Here is a 17,086-nt window from a genome sequence, read left to right as displayed (position 1 = left end):
AATGTCTGTATATTTTATACAGTATGTATAAAGAATGTATAAAGTATGTATAAAATACAGACTGTATTATTTAAAAAAACAAAGGTGACCCCTATATCTTCTCTACGCCTCCACTTGCAAGAATATTATTTATACCATCTTATGTAGTTTCTTAAACCCTACAACTTTTGTAAGTAACATTTTCTCGTATTGTATATGTATATCGTGTACAAACACTACTCGTTGGTCTTTAGCGTCGAACACAGAAAAGGATAGGATCTGATAATAAAACTTAATTAACACATCTTGCGCGGGAAGCGACTAAAGTCGTTTTGTGCGGATTTCACATCTTGAGCGGGAAGCGACTAAAGTCGTTTTTCACGAATTATTGATGGATTATTGTTAACGATGGGTTTTTGTGATCGATGTGTTTTTACAATAAAATCGTATAGACATGCGTTGCAAAAATACAGAACGTGCGTTGCAGGAATGAATGCAACACGGTAAGACTTTGGCGGCAAAGTGCCCGCGTAAGATGTGTTAATTAATACTCTTTTTAAACATTTTCCAATGAATTTCTGGCGTTTTTCTGATTAAAATGACTCCAAACACGATATTGTTCGGATTATAATTATTTAACAAAGTAGAACCTCGATTACCCGAACTAGACCTCACTAGATTAAATTTTTACTGATTTGTATAATCATCCGAGTTGGGATTGAACTGTTCGAACACGTCACCAAGTAATAAATTAAATACGTAAATGTGAACCAAATTATACCGCGTTTGGTGTCATTTTAATCAGAAAAGTGTCAGGGAGACACAGTGTTTACTCGATATGTCTAGCCAGGGACATATATCGGCCAGAAGATACTATTCTTTGATCCACGCCGAACGTAGAAAAGAGCAGCTAGAGGCCTCGGTTCATGGGGATAGTTCTAGGACTTTTATCGGCTAGGCGTTTGGGACATATAGAGTATACAGCTGATAAAAGCATATTTAATCACTTTATACCATTTATCTCTACCGATTAAAGCGCCACGAGCTTTCTCGGTTACCCAGTGTAGCAAAAATTACTTTTACGGAATATTTGACACCGTTTTAGAGGATTTATGCTTGGCATATGATAATTCACGGTTTTAAAATTCAGTTTTCTGGAAGCCACAGAAACGCTGCTCGGGCAGGATGGCGTTCTTTCTTTGTTTACCGCAGATTTTTCAACAAGATCGCCGAGACGATATCGAACGTTAACTCGCCCGTTCCACTTTCCTCGACTTTTGTGAACGCGCGCGTGTTGCCTTTCTCGGGTCATCGGATAAAGACAAGCTGGCCGTGCGCCAGCGTAACTCGGAAAGAGTCCAAAGTGTTTTGCATGTTCCCGGAAGTGCACTCGGCAGTGCGACGGGTCGCCAAGTTTTCCCGAGTTCACGTCGAAAATTACGATTAATAAGAATCTATGGGACGTTTCCCTGGAAAGTATCAAATATCCCGTGGGAATTATTCCTCTGGCGGAGTTTATTCTTTTATAGTTATGAAAACGATTATTGTTACGGTCCACATCATGGGGTAAGTTAGAAAACCATTTCCGAGCGAGCGTGAATTATTTGCTGACGTGACTTCGCAAAAATTCTTCCTTCTGGATTCTCTATTAAACATCGTAATCGCTCAACTTTAAACACGTATAACTTTTGAACCAGTGAATTCCTTGCCTTGAAACTTCGATTTTTCGAATTTTCTCGTCAAGATGTGCAGGATTATATAGTGAAAAGTTGAAAATTTCTGGGTTGCCAAGACGAAGTTTAACCTCTTCCGGTTCAACAAGTTTTAACACTGTAACGGCGGGTTCTAATATTTTAACCTTTTGCACTCGAAGCTATTTTAACTCCAAAACGAAACATTTCTTCCGACCTAGAATATTTCCTTTCTATATACCGGGTGGTTAACGAGAAACAGACCACCTAAATAGCTCCGTTAGGCTTAGAGATAGAAGAAAATGTTACAGAGAAAAGTTGTACTGTTAAAAGGGGCAAATATGGTGATATAAAAAAATGTTCCGATTGTAGTCGTTTTCGGTCTTTTGAAGGTCATCGATGATTTTTAAATAGCACCATATATTTTTAACTTCACAGTGTTATAGCTGATGTCAAGATGAGTTCAATGATGTGGTACACTATGACCTTCAACTGACCTTGAACTAGAACATTTATCATAAAGCAATGATAACTTCAAAATGTGCAATCATTTTATTTGAATTAAATTAAATGTTCGAAATTATGACCTTGAGCAGTAACACTAACATTTAAACATTTTACAAAGCAATCAATTGTACTTTCAATTGTTTCGGTTGGAATTGATTTACAAGATCTAATTATTTTTTCTTGTATGTTCTCTGGCGTAGTCGGTTCTCCACAAAAAAAGAATCAAGTATCATGCGAATATTTCGATTACACAAATTCCACCGATATCCCATATCGTTGCACCAAGAACTTCATGGAAGAGATTTTGAAAATCGCGTAAATTTTTGTGAGTGGTTTTTTAGTAACGTATTATTAATTCATGAGGCTTCCTTCACAAATCATGGTCAACTTAATTTAAGAAATATGCATTACTGGAGTAATCCGAATCCACGATGGTTACGACAAGTGGATAAACGACCATGGGCTATCAACGTTTGGTGCGGAATTTTGAAGAATAAAATAATTAAACCTTTTTTTATTCCCGGCACATTAAACACAACAAGATACTTTACGTTTCTGGAAGAAATATTGTCCATATTTTTTTAAGATATGCCTTTAGAAATTCGTCGGGTAGTGTGGCATAAACACGATGGCTGTCCGGCTAATTCTTCACGTACCGTAAGCGAATTTCTCAACACTAAATTCCTCTTAATTTTTTTTGTGGGAAACACTCAAAGATGATGTGTATCGTGATCAACCGACTACACCAGCGAACATGCAAAAAAGAATAATTAGATCTTGTAGATCAATTCTAACAGAAACAATTGAAAGCACAATTGATTGCCTTAGTTAGTTAAGTTACCATTGCTTTATCATAAATTTTCAAGTCCAAGGTCATTTGAAGGTCACAGTGTACAACATCGTTGAACTCGTCTTGACATCAGCTACAATACTGGGAAGTAAAAAATATGTGGTGGTATTTAAAAATCATTGATGACCTTCGAAAAACCTTGAACACGACTGCTATTGGAACATTTCTTTATATTACCATATTTGTCCTTTTTAACAGTACAATTTTTCTCTCTAACATTTTCTTCTATCTCTAAGCCTAACGGAGCTACTTAGGTGGCCTGTTTCTCGTGAACCTTTTTGTTCATGTTATACATACGAACATGGTGTAATTTACTCGTACAATACTGAAATGTCTAGTAATTTATTGAATACAAACAAACTTAATAATGTAAAAAACACTTTGAATAATGGTATTTTTAGTGGGGTCTTACAGTCGCCATTCGAGTGCTAAGGGTTAATTCACCTAACCAGCAAACAACACAATTGACCGAAGTGTCAGAAGCGAAATATCGAGCCACAGCGTTCAGTTATGCAGAACGCTATTCGAAGCAGCGATACAGAGTGCTCCAAAACGCCCTCGTCTCCCTTCGCACCCCAACCCACGTCTGCATATTTACCCTGGCAGCGAAGTAGTTGATGATCATGCTGACAACCTTCTCCTCCTCGTTCTCCTCCATCGGTTTCACGCACATTTTTCTCCTGGTCATGCGAACTGTACCGCGTGAGAAAGCACAGCAGATGTTCCCGGGCTCCACGAATTCCACGACGGAAAAAGCAAACGCGTTCCTCCTCCTCGGGCTTCTATATCCCGACACTTCTCCGATCCGAAATCCTGAGTTGTGCAACATGCGAACGCACTCTTCTCGATTTCATTTTCCCTCGAAAATCCCTCTTCGATCGAACCCGCGCGACTGAAAATCTGTCCGATCGCAGGCAAGTTCTGGGACGCGCGAACCGTGTCTCGATATAAACAGGGATTATCGCGACTTAGTCATCGACAGCTTTCCAGATTCCCAATTTACGCTTCCGTGGAATCGCGTAATCAGACCCGCTTCCCCGTTCAATCAAACCGTTAGCCGCGTTCACGAGCAAATCCGTTTTCTTAGCAAACACCGTAGGTTAATTTCCTGTTTTGTTTGAAAACGATGGATACCCACCGTGGCGGAATTATGTCTGCAATGTATTAAGCAGCTAATGGAGAGACGAATCGATACACTGTCTTCAATTTTCCCTCCATCTTCTCCGATTTCCTTCTTCCACACTGACGTGATTCAGTATTAACTTTATCTTGCTCCTTTTCACGACGGAATTATTCGATTTTATCTGGTACTACGCTCAGCGTAATCGTAAGTCTACTTTCCGCTATCGATGATCCATCGATGATTCAATCCCATGTGGAAATACCTTCGTTGTTCTGAAAGTGTCCAAGGTCGCCGAGTTCGTCGCAAGCCGCAATTCACAAGTGAAACTGTGTGCGTTTATAAAGCACTGTGTCTAGCAAATAGCGTCCATGCACCTAACAGAAACATAAATCGATACACCCCGTCTTCAATTTTCTCTTCGTCTTTCCCAGTTTTCGCACCGGTGATTTAATGTTTATAAAATTTATCGATCGAGCCCTGTTTTCCCCGATGCACCAACGATATTTATTGACGATTCGATCACGCGTAGGTTTGTTGTCGTCGAGCACGTTGCCGGGTCGAAAGTGTCCAACGTCGTGGGACCTATCCGTCGCAGCGACGTTATCAGGCACACGTGCGGTCCCGATAAGCGTCGGCCAATGTCAGGATGCAGCGTAATCGGCGGACTGCGTCACCGGTTTCGTGGCTGGAAACCTCGCCGGAGATAGGAGTCGCAGCTTTCGCCGAGAGACTCCCCAGCTGGTGGGGATTTCACGGGCCGAACAGGATCGATCGCAAATTGTTGACAATACGATTAGAAACAGTGAGCAACTGCGCCCCGACGAACACCTGTACTCGATCAATTTTATTGAGAGATCGACGACCGTTACTGGAAGGTGCTCGAAATTAACTGCACAGTTCGTACTGCACTCCGGCTTTTTAAACGACACTGGATACTTGTTAATATTTTCTTGCGTTTTCGCCTCGAATGCGTTAGATGACCGAAATAAATTCTGTACCGTGTGTTGGAAAATTGTGAACGGCTATTGTACTGTATTCGATGAATATTTGGATTTTATGTGACGATTCTTCGAAAAATTATAAAACAACGAATAATTTGATCTGAACTACCTGGATATCGAACAGAAATATCAATAACGTGCGCTAGATTGAAATCACGGTATTCATCAATATTCCTCTCGATCAATAATCTATTAAATGTTAACACTTTCAGTCAGAAACCGGACACCCAGTAACAGTTTCGTACCTCAACAAACCACCGCCATTTCCACGTCCAACTTCCCGAAACTGTCTGACAAGTTGCACAACTCGGAGTTTAAAACAGCCTCAAGTCCGATCACTATTCACACGGGAAGATGTCCAAAATGTTTCTAACTCGGAGAACGTAGGAACGACGCTATCGAATGGCCTGCAAGTCCTCGCGTGTCGCTCGTCCTCTCAAGACTGAGGTTCTTCGTTTCCGTGGAACGGCCATGAAACCGAATTTCCTACCTGACAACAATAGCTCCGCAGGGATTTCTATTCACTGGCGAAAGCACGAGCCAAGAATCCCATCGGGCCCGGCTCAGGTATCGGTTCGAGGGCCCCGAAAACGGGACCTACGTTTCCAGGCATGGCCGACCGGCCGTGCAGCAGTCGAAAGCCTCTTTTTCCCTTCTGGGCCCGACCGTGCCGGGGGATTTAAATCGGCAGGCTATTTAAACGATCTCCCGCCACTTCTGCGCCGATCGGTCCCCGATTCACGCTTCTCTGATTCGACGGAAACCTCTTCACGATCGCCTCGCATCGTATTTTTGTAATAACTATTTATCCCGACCCCGCTCCTCGATATGAGATCGTAAAACCACCGGTTTATTAATTATCGCCTTCTGTAAATTTACTTTCACGCCGCCTTTTGTCTTTGGCAATATATCAACGATTACACAAATTCTTCCGAATTCTCCAAAGGAAGTAAAATAATTTTTTGGAGTAACAGATTTTGAATGCACGAAGGTCGTTTCACAATTTCTTCATCAACGAAACTCGTACAGGAATCTCCATCCTACGTATTTTCGATTATGCGACGGCCAAGTTGCTAGATTTCACAGACCATTGACGAAAATTCACGATTTTTGTAAACGCATCGTCGAAAGTGACGATGATCCGACGTGACAGGCTCAGGTTCTTCCTCGGTCCGCACTTGAGGAGAACCGCGAAAACACAAGCGGTATTTTCAGCAGACGTTGCCGCGTCGGTTTTCGTCGATTGCGGGGCAGACAGTCCGAGAGCTTCTTTGATGCTCCTTTATTTGGACACGAGTCCCTTTATTTACCGGCGTCTGTCCGTCGATAAATTATTGCGCGCCGTCATCCGCGGCGAGCTGTCCGAATCCGCTTCCGAGCAATCGGTCTTCGACTATTTCTCGGTGAGCCTGTCCAATTTTCCGTCGACTTTTGGAACGCTTTTCGGAAATCCAGTTGGTTTCTAGTCAATTCCGCTCCGAAATTCCAAAAAACTCGGAAATTTCACTTTTCTCAACCAATTCTCCACAATTTGGGAATTGCGTTGGAAAGCTTGAATTCCTGTGGCTCGTCTTCAACTCTGGAGATGTGTTGCTTGCTGCTTACAGCTGTGTCACACGTTCGGTATTAGCTCCAGGAAATTTTCGTCCGTTTCCTCCGACAATATTTATAAGTTCAATAAATTTTCTTGCATTGACGTCGACTTTCACAACTTCAGAATTATATTAGAAAGTTTGAATTCCAACGAGTGGACTGAAATTCCGAATAGTTTGCTGTTGAGACCTCCGCCGTGCATTAATACTGGCAAATTGACAATGTGCACAATTTTCACAATTTTCTAGTGAGCAGTAAAATTTGGAAACTGTAAACACTGTGTACCGCTACAGTCACTGGTTCCTAAAAGCACTTTCATGTAATTCCAGAAAAATCCATCGTGTGCGTCTTGATAATCTTCAGAGTCAGATCGATTAGAATTTGATGGATTTGTTAGAAATCGGGGATAAAATGGTTGGATCGATTGTCGTTCGATTTTAGCTGCAGGCTTCGCAGGATGCTCGCGAGAGCAGATGATTTCGCGGCAAAATCTCGTCGTCGACTGGCGCAGATGTTGCTCATCCGCGTAGTCGAAGTCAAGGGATCCTTGGGGCGCACCTTTGTGCCACGACCAAAAACCCTGCCCCAGCATTCAGGTGAGGCAAAACGGGTCACCCCTTGGCTTCTCAGACCCCCTCTCCCTCCTCCCCTGGACCCCTCGGCCCTCGGTGGCACCGGTAAGAAGGACAAAAACGTCTTCGAGGGGTTCTCAAATCACGTCGCGCGAGCCCCGACCGATGCAGCTGGGATGCACTGTGACAAATGCTGTGCTGCTCGCAGATGCGGAAATCGCCGAGGAGACACACGCTCTTCGACTCGTCCCTCCGTTAAAAAAATCCCTTCCCTGCCATCTTTTTTTCTCGTGGAACGCAGCGCGAATTTCTTTGTCTCGAAGAAACCAAAGAAATTTCCTTCGAGACACAGCGATAACAGCGATAATTAAATTAATTTGTATAATAGTTTATAGTAATATTTGTCAGCTTGCTCTTTGCTTTGCTAAAAAATGGATACGAGATTTCTCGACTGTGACATTTTATTTTTAAAACAAACTCGGACCAACAAATAAACTGTACAAGTTCACTGAAGTGATCGTACAAATAATGATCTGCGGCAGTAGCAAACTCTATTAAATTATTGTCTATTCTCGTAATTGTTAATCCAATAAAGATCTGTTTAAAAGTAACAGGTTTTTCGAATTTTGTTTCGTGTGGAAGAAGAGTTGTCTACATACCAAAGTAAACGAGGCCTCGAGGCTGTTCGCGAGGGCTATAAATTTCCCGCGCAGGACACAATACGTTTCACGGAGTTATAAGAGTCACGGTTTTTTACACGTTCGCTCTTTTACCGGGTCGAGGGTTTCGTAAACAATTCGTGATAGCACGTCGCACTTTAACCGGATCGATCTGTGAAGAAGTCGTCGGTGTACCGCTCGAAAACCAGTTCGTTCCCTCCTTTGTTCCCCTGAAGGGGTCGGCTAACTCCTCGTCGATAGAGAGTAAAAGTACCTTCTTCTATTTCAGGTACTCTCTCGCCAGTAACTATTCACACCGGGATCGCCGAAGTTTACGTATTCTTGCGAAATCCGAGAGGTTCTTCTTCGACCACGGCGAAAATTTTGGTAAATCCTTTTACTACCGCCATTCCTTCCAACAGCCTTTATATTTCCCCTTTTGTTAATCCCAGACGCACTAAAAATAATTTATAATGTCCCATAACCGTTACCAAAGAGTCTGTCTATTGATATTTCGCACGACCTTTATTTTAATACGGAAGCGAATAAATTTGCTTGATGATTTTCCACAAAACTAGCTTTATACCTCCTACAAATTGTTAGAAAATAATTTTATCCTAGCGGATAGTGTTAAATGTTAAATAATATACTCTCTTCGTGGAATATTTAGAAAATATCACAAAGTGGAAATTGCGAAATTCCCTTGCCCTTTGCAAAATATTAAAAAAATTTCGTCCTAGCTGGCAGCGTTAAATGTTCCGTTTACAATATTTTAAAAAATGTCAGAGATAATACTCTCCGAAAACAAAATTTAAAAAATGTCACAACGAATACCCTTTCGCAAAACCGTTAAAAAATCTCGCAAAGAAAAATCCTCAACTTTGATTAAGTCCCTGAGTAATTACACCATCCAGCGTTTTAAATAACGATGTGTATATACATATTTTTCTGTAAAATTACAATCAGTTGTCTCGTACGAACGAAACGGATAATAAATTCTTTGAAAATAGTTGTGTTTAAATAATATCGACGGGATATCATGCAGTAACGTTTTAAATAGCGCAGTATAAAATCAAGGCAACTCGATCCATTATAAATTGTCGAAGGTAATCAGCATTCTTTGGTTACAGTTGCATCGAACGAACACTGCCGACGATCATTTACAGAACTTTTGCTCTTTCAATTAATTTACTGCGATTCCATAGGGATTTAAGGCAGGCTGGACTTTAAATTCTGTCGCCGGGACAAGTTTACGAGAATCTCGCGTTCAAATGGATTTCTTCGAGTCGCTAACTGGATAAGATTACAAGATATTCGAAATATTTTTTCCTTGCCGAGACGTAACGACAAATAAAATTTCTTCAATCCTCCACCCCTGTGTACGCGTACGTTCGCCGGTTTCGTGTACTTTTTATTACCGCACTGCGAATCTTTATACGCGTTTCCATTATCGTAAATTACTGCACAGGGGCATGGAACAAAGAGAGACGTTTACTTTGCCAATCGAAAGGTTAATTAAAGTCGAAACGAAATAGAAATATTTTTACACGTGCATGGCGAAAAGCCGGCGGGCTTGCTATATTTTTGTCTGGCCCGTAGATTCTCGTGCGAGTCAGTGGTAAAATAATTTATCCATATTTCGATTCGAAAACGAAAATGTAGTGTTGGAAAATATTGTCAGATTGTGAAAATTCTTTCAACTCTTTTTAAAAGCCAGTGGTGCTTTAACGCCTGGTATAATAAAATGAAAATAAGAAATTAAAGTGACAATTTAACTGACTCTTGTTTAAGAATCCAAAGGAAAATCACTGTAGCTAAAGGCTTGAACTGATCTATGAAAACTTGCACGAAAGTGCCCCAAGACCATAAGCGAGAAGTCTCGGCCAAGAAGCGAAAGAAATCTCTCGAGACACGGAATACGTATCGATACAAGAAATCCGCTCTCGGAACACCTGCAACTCGCAGTCACAGCCTGGAAAGCAATCTGCCGCCACGACGTGTGATTTGAGAACACCTGCAGACTTACCGGGTCGATATTTTCCATGCTGCGACGTCCGTCTACTTTTACGTCCAGCCGGGGGGGGGGGGGGGGGGCAGCTTGTCGCTTTATGGAACAAAACGGAAGCGAAGGGCAAAGGTGACAACATCCCCGAGAAAAGGAGTCCTTTTCTCCGAGCGGGACGGGGGATGAAAATGCTTTCGAAGCGATAATATTACAGCTATCTACGATGGATCTATAATTCGATCTCTACCGACACGTAGATTCAGTGGTGCGAGCGGATTCACGTTTCAGCACTTGCAACTATTTTTGTACAAAATAGTTCATAGTGTAGGGAATAGTTCATCGGACATTATATATAGATAACGATCTAATGATAAGGTCTGTGTTAGGTGAATCGCATGGTTATTGCAATATTTATCATTAGACTTCTAGGACAGAATTACGCAATCACGTTCACTTGACGCAAGCCATGTTAACGCTATAGGTACGGAACTAGCTGAGAAAAACTCGAAGTAAAAAGTTCATAATAAATATTGAGAGATTATAATTGTAAATAATAAAATTAACAAAATTATGAAATGTAATGAAATATTGTGTTTCCAAATATGAAGTTCAGTATTATATAAAACGAAACAAGAAATTTCATAAATATATTGTAGTTATAAAGTGGGAAATAAATTACTTGATACTTTGAGACTAAAATAGAATGAAACCACCTTTGAGAATCAATACAGTCTCTACTCGATAAATGTCCCAAATATCTAGCCTATAGTTGTCCCTGGCCGGATCCGTGTTCTGGACAATTACCGAGTAGACACTGTAGTTGAAAAATAATTGTTGCTACAATTGTTTGGAACTGTTTCTGCGATTCCAGTGAGTCAATCGTTCAGCTGGGGGGAATATTTCGACAGTTTAAACAGTCTAACAGATTTTTCCACCGTTACCATTTCGAAAAAGTTCCACTCGAACGTCTTCTTTTTTTCAGAAGCACCGAGGCTCACCGCAACGATCTCGGGAACAGAATCTCCGGTGTCGAGGGTATTTGTAAAAATTTCGAACAGCTTGCGAGCGCCCCTCGAGTTCGAGGAACAGAAAAGAAACACAATGGACGTGATGTTTAGAGTGCTCGTTGTTTGAATAAAAGGAAAAGGTGCACGGTTGCGCCCGTCACCGACGGCTCAATGTACCGAGAGATTCGAGAGATCGAAGATACGTGATTGGAAAACCAGAGTTTCGTTTTCCGTGCCTCGAAAGCGAAACGTGGCACGCGGCGCGGCGCGATAGTCCGAGCATTTCAACCGGAAGCAATGGATGTAAAAGCTGCAACAAAAGAATCGACTACGACGATTTATCCTACCGAGGCTCGGGGGGATCTTCCCGAATACGTGAGAGTATTCCCTGAACAAAATTCTCGAACATTTTCAGATCATGAATTTCTGAAAGTATCTTCAAATCCAGCTAACATTCAATTTAAACCTTTTGGAACAGTACATATTCAAAGAAAATCAAAATTTGATGAAGTATCCTATACGTAACTTACAGAAATATCCACAATCTACCCGATCAAAATTAAATTTCAGTTTCAGTCGTTTATAAAATGTTTAATAATTTATTTTTAAGTCAAAAAAGCATCCCACAAAAAAATGTTTAAACTGGTCCTTCTGACTTAATACACGTTTCTTAGGACATTCTACAATTTGAAGTAAGTGTCTATTATTATCTCAGCAACATGTACACCTGTTTTAAAACGATAGGAACTTGATTGACGGTTTAATTGCGCGTCGAGCAAGATTGAACGCGGATTACGAAATAGGTTACATAAACGCAGAAAGTATTTTATCGGGCTGAATTGCGAATGGCCTTGAGACGTTCCCGACACAGGAAACTTCCTCCGATCTTCGAATTTTTTCAGGATCGATCAAAAGGAGAAAGTTGCCCGCCGATAATTACGGATTCAGAGAGCGGAAGCTGTTTCGTGTATCGAACCCGTTCCACGCGGAAGCGGGAACGACGAATTCCAGAAGCATAATCGTCCCGCTTCATCGTCGGCTCGAATCTCGAGTGTAGATCTAATCTGCAAGTCTAATGCACATCGACGCAGCGCTGACAGATTCGCCGAAAGTATTCGTCGCGATAAGGATCTACGACGAGACAGCATACCGGGGGTCTTCTTCGGTGTCCCGAAACAGGAGACGTCTAGGCGTTAATTGCGAGCTCGAGGCGGCACGGCGCGATAAAGTAATTATTTCGAGACATTTCGCCGATTAACGACTTTTACACAGCGCCGGAACATCCTTGGCATGTGACGGGGTAAATGAAGTTTATTCCTGAAGGGAAATCGTTAATTCGTCTGTTCTACCTTCTCTGGCGATATTTAATGCAATGTTTTTGTAGACTGTGATTTAAAGAAAAATTTTTCTGGTGAAGGTCATTGCAAGTTCACTATTTTTGTATTATATTGTATTATTAGGGGAACCCGTAAGTAATCAATTATTTTGAAATCTGAAACAAACTTTGTAGTAAATTCAAGTTTTTATTTCTTAATTTATTATACAGCGTGGGTCACCACATTTTGCCATCTAGATTAACGTCATTATTATTACGCATAGCGAACAATGTTTCAGATGAAGTTGAATGGTTTTGAGAGGGGCACATTCTGATGTAACATTTTTTTTTGTAGGTGGACGTGTATAGGACATATGAAGGTCATTAATGTTTTTTTAAATGGAATCATATATTTTTTATTGCATCAGCTGATGCTCCTTCATATTCTTTACAAAAAAGTATTAATCTATTTGTGTAAAAAAATCATTAGTTTAGGAGATATTTTAATTCTAATTTGTTGGTAAATCTCGACTTTCTGGTCAATATTATGAATTCAATGTGATAATGTAGTAGGAGAGCAAGAATTATCAATGTAAATATTTACATTTTCTATGTTGATAATTCTTGCTCTCCTACTTATTCTGAAATTTAGACTTATTGGTCCATACTTTATCGAAGGATGAAAATGAAAAAGTATGCAATGACAAATACGATCCTCGGAAGGTACAGACGCCGCCATTTTATTACAGGGTTAAAAAAAAAATTATACTTTTTAGAATATTTTGAACACAGGCTGCTTTACCGAAAACTGTAAAAGAATATGTGTTTCAACGATCGGTACAGAATTAAAGGCAAAACAAATTCTTTGCAAATAATTGATTACTTATGGGTATCCCTAATATATTTATAGACTGCGGATCACTACGAAAAAAAATCACTGTGTCAATGCAAGTGTCGCCTAGATTAAGACTTGTCTCCCACTCTACCCTTCCCCTTCCACGACGCGATTCCCCCACGCTTCCGCCACGGGGCCGGTCACGTGACGCGTTTCGTCTCTGTCGTGCATGCATCCAGTGTTGTCAGATCAAGACTTGTCCCCCCACTCCAACCTTCCCCTTCTACGACGTCATTCCCCCACGCTACCGCCACGAGGCCCGGTCACGTGACGCGTTTCGGCTCTGTCGTGGATGTGTCGCAACCTACTTGTGCTTGCCATAAATGCATAAAATCCTAGTAATAAGAAAAAAATAATTTTTTGTTTACTGAATATCGTCCAAGATATGTACAGAGTTAGAAAAATATTTCTGAATTAAAAAAAAAAAACAAAACAAAAACATTTAACTGCAGAGCTCCAACGTGCAGTTTAGCGTTGAAAAATTGCCAAGTCGCAGAGCATCGGTCCATGGTAGACGCGAATTTGCATAAAGGTCAGAGCGGACAGCCTAGTTGCAACTCGCATTCAAAAGGAAATACACTTTTGCCGTTTGCAGTACAATGAGCCGGTTCTATGAATCGGGCCCGTACCGGACGAATGCCATTCAGCATTGTGAAAAAGAACGGAAATTATAGTGAATGGAAATTACAGGGATCTGAAAGAGAGCGAGTACCAATGAAAATTTACTTACGACGATTCTGTTGGGGGTGACGTCCAAGGGTCGTGCTCCGAGGACAGGGGTGGCTGGTGCGCTACCCCTTCGACAGGCCTTCTCGTAGGACGTATCTGAAACACAACGGGCAACGTTTGCAATCTAGCGCAGGGTAATTCGACGAGTGGGCGTTCCCAGCGGCGCAGGGTGCCGCGGGGCGGGCATTAATTATTGTATCTCGTTTCGGGCGGGAATGGTAATTCGCGTAAACTGAAACCGCATTGTCGAAATAATTGCGTTCGTCACGGGATTCCACGATGCTGGAAAAATTGCACTACCCGGGCTTATATTTCATTTTTAATTGCCTCGGGCGTGGCGGATCGTTTTTGGCCAGGCAGAGGACAGGGGAGGATGTACACTCGTTAGGTCTTCTGCCACGATCATATTTCACGCTTTCAGGATCACTATTGTGACTTGCAGTTTAATTATCTGCTTGATTCTTCTATTCTAATTTTATATATTCCGAGGTAACTAGAGTGAGAATTTTGTGTAGGACGTATTCGATTTTATAAAATTTTGTGCACGTTAAGACCCACTGTTTTTAGACCATAGTGTACCTAGGCACCTGGGGAAAATCTAACAGTCACAGTATCGTAGCTATATGTCCGTAATATGTCCAAAACAGCGGCCTAGCCACGGACATATATCGGCTAAGAGATACTATTCTTTGCGGGGGTAGTTCTGGGACTTTTACCGCCTAGGTGTTTGGGACATATATACAGTAAGGAGCAAAACTGAACACACATACGACATTTTAACAAAAATAATTTTTTATTCAATATTTGCATGTAAAATACAAAAGAAACAAAATACTTGGTATTGTCTACAATCTTTTGGCTTTTCAAAACAAACTGAACATTTGTGATATTATTATTATTTCGCTTCATACAATTTTCTTTCGTGTAGTCGGTTTTGCACCGCAACTAATTTTGACTAAACATTTCAGATTTTCGTACACTTAATATTTCGTCGATGAACCTTTAACCTTGGTAATTGCTTGAATACGTTTAGGCATACTTAATACTACATTTTCGCAATATTCTGGTGTAGTAGAATACCACTGTTCCTGCACTCTTTGCCACAAATCAGTTATCGTTGCTGGGGGAGCACTATATTTATTCTGTAACTTCATTTTTAAGTATGCCCAGACATTTTCAATCGGGTTTATGTCTGGAGTTTGAGCACGCCATTCCATGGTTTGAAATGGTTGAGTTTGCAGCCAATTCTTTACGCTCTTCACAACAATGCCCAGGAGCGTTGTCATGTTGGAATACGACATCACACTCTGGTACCGGCATGCTTTCAATTGTTTCCAGTAAATTTTTTTCTAAGATATCCTTATATGTATACTGGTTCACCGTACCTTCTATTCGATGCAGTGAACCTACACCGTACGCCGTAATTCACCCCCACGCCATAAGTGAACCACCACCAAATTTTATTGTTTGCTCCACATGACGCTGTAAAAGAGATTCGCCTTGCTTCTTCCAACACCAAGAACGTCCATCCGATGAAATTCGATTGATTTTAGATTCGTCGGAAAAAATTACTTTTTTCCATTGCTTTGTATTCCAGCTTAAATATTTTCTTGCAAAACTCAGACGGCCCTTGACATTCTTTTTTGATAGAGAAGGTTTTTTGTTTCTTCTCAATTGCTGTAAAATTGGCTTCTTTTAATTCCCTTCGAGCCGTCCACCTACTAATTTTCTTTTCAACATCGCTTTCGAATCACTTTGCAGCCATTGATGCCGTCGTTGTAATTTCTGAAGTAATGTATCTCGTCAATCTGCTCTTCTCCTGACAAGACAATAATTTTGGACGGCCTCCAAAAGATGCAGGGACTTTACTACAGTATTTTTTCCGTATCTTGTGTGCAACCCCCTGACCGACGACAAATTTTCTAGCAATTACTCGCGTTGATAAACCCGATTTTAATTGGAAAATGATATTATTCTTCAAATCTTTAGATAATGGCTTCATGATGTTATATTGATGCGTGTTGACGCATGAACAACGATAAACGAATAACTACAGCACTCCTGGTCGTGGCATTGACCGTGATGGATTACCAAATTGTTTACAAAATCTGTGTTTACAGTTCCTAATCCCGAGAATCTTAGTGCGGTGCAAAACCGACTACACGAAAAAAAAAATTGTATGAAGCGAAATAATAATATCACAAATGTTAAGTTTGTTTTGAAAAGCCAAAAGATTGTAGATAATACCAAGTATTTTGTTTCTTTTGTATTCTACATACAAATATTGAATAAAAAATTATTTTTGTTAAAATGTCGTATGTGTGTTCAGTTTTGCTGCTTACTGTAGAGTAAACACTGTACCGACTGGCCGAAAACTTTGTCCAGAACTTGATCGCCAGGATAGTTCCAGATAAACCTAATTCGCGCAGATTTCTCTGAAGCACGTGTTAGGTTCGCACAAGATGCTTATCAAACGAATCTCACAGGCGATTAGCACACCTGTTATCGGGCTACTATCTACAACGATGGGGGACAGACCGTCGGGTGCACCGGCACTAATCCAGGAAGAGGAAGAAAAACGCATAGAATCGCGATTAAAGAGGACTTCCGGTTGTTCGGTTAGTTGAACTCGGTCACGGCATGGCTCGAGCAATGTTGTAGGAACCTGGCGGGATTTCAATACCGGCAACGGCGCGCTTTTGTGTCGGCAAAGGGCATTCACGGGGCCCTTATAATGCCGAGGTTCCATCGAAAACGGCGATAGAAACGGCCACAATGGCGGCGGGCCGCGTGCAGGTACCGCGACCGGTCAGCTTCATTCTGCCCCGGAATCCGCGAACAGTGGAAGCAATTGTTGCGACAGGGGTGCTAGTAACCTGATACCTGTTGTTACGGGCTCTCTGGTATTCGAACGATGACTCGTGATTGCCGCTAGTAAAAGAATGGCACCGTCGCGTTCGTTCTGTTGCCCAGGAAAGTTTCGGCCGGGATCGCAGGTTCCGTGGCCGGACAAGTGTTGCCATTTAAATTTTAATTTTAACAAGCTCTTTAATTGAGCTGTTCATTGCACAAATCGATTAACTCCATAAAACAATGAGTTGAGAAATGCGATGAAATAATGTAGATTGATTTTTAAAATTCCCTTTATAATATAAATTCA

At 41.1% G+C, this 17,086-nt stretch overlaps 1 protein-coding gene and 1 long non-coding RNA gene across 6 annotated transcripts in view; one reads left to right on the top strand and one right to left on the bottom strand.

Annotated features, from left to right (window-relative positions):
- Raskol (Ras GTPase-activating protein raskol) overlaps positions 1 to 17,086 on the bottom strand; it is a 108,027-nt gene that overhangs the window by 16,172 nt on the left and 74,769 nt on the right. For 4 of the 5 annotated variants that reach the window (XR_013083201.1, XM_076798612.1, XM_076798611.1 and 1 more), the window contains exon 2: positions 13,928 to 14,022. Coding sequence is in view for 4 of the 5 variants with exons in the window: in XM_076798612.1 (XP_076654727.1) it covers positions 13,928 to 14,022 (95 nt within the window). In the remaining variant the exon portion in view is untranslated. Of the gene's footprint in view, positions 1 to 3,625; positions 3,945 to 13,927; positions 14,023 to 17,086 lie in introns of those variants that run through there. The other variant, XM_076798614.1, reaches the window with a different exon arrangement.
- Positions 1,193 to 11,598, top strand: LOC143360070 (uncharacterized). The gene is made up of 2 exons (XR_013083202.1): positions 1,193 to 1,545; positions 10,963 to 11,598. It is a non-coding gene; the product is annotated as an uncharacterized LOC143360070 (long non-coding RNA).

Source organism: Halictus rubicundus, chromosome 12, assembly GCF_050948215.1.
Source record: "Halictus rubicundus isolate RS-2024b chromosome 12, iyHalRubi1_principal, whole genome shotgun sequence".
Lineage (NCBI taxonomy): Eukaryota > Metazoa > Arthropoda > Insecta > Hymenoptera > Halictidae > Halictus > Halictus rubicundus.
This window is presented reverse-complemented; position numbering and strand designations above follow the sequence as displayed.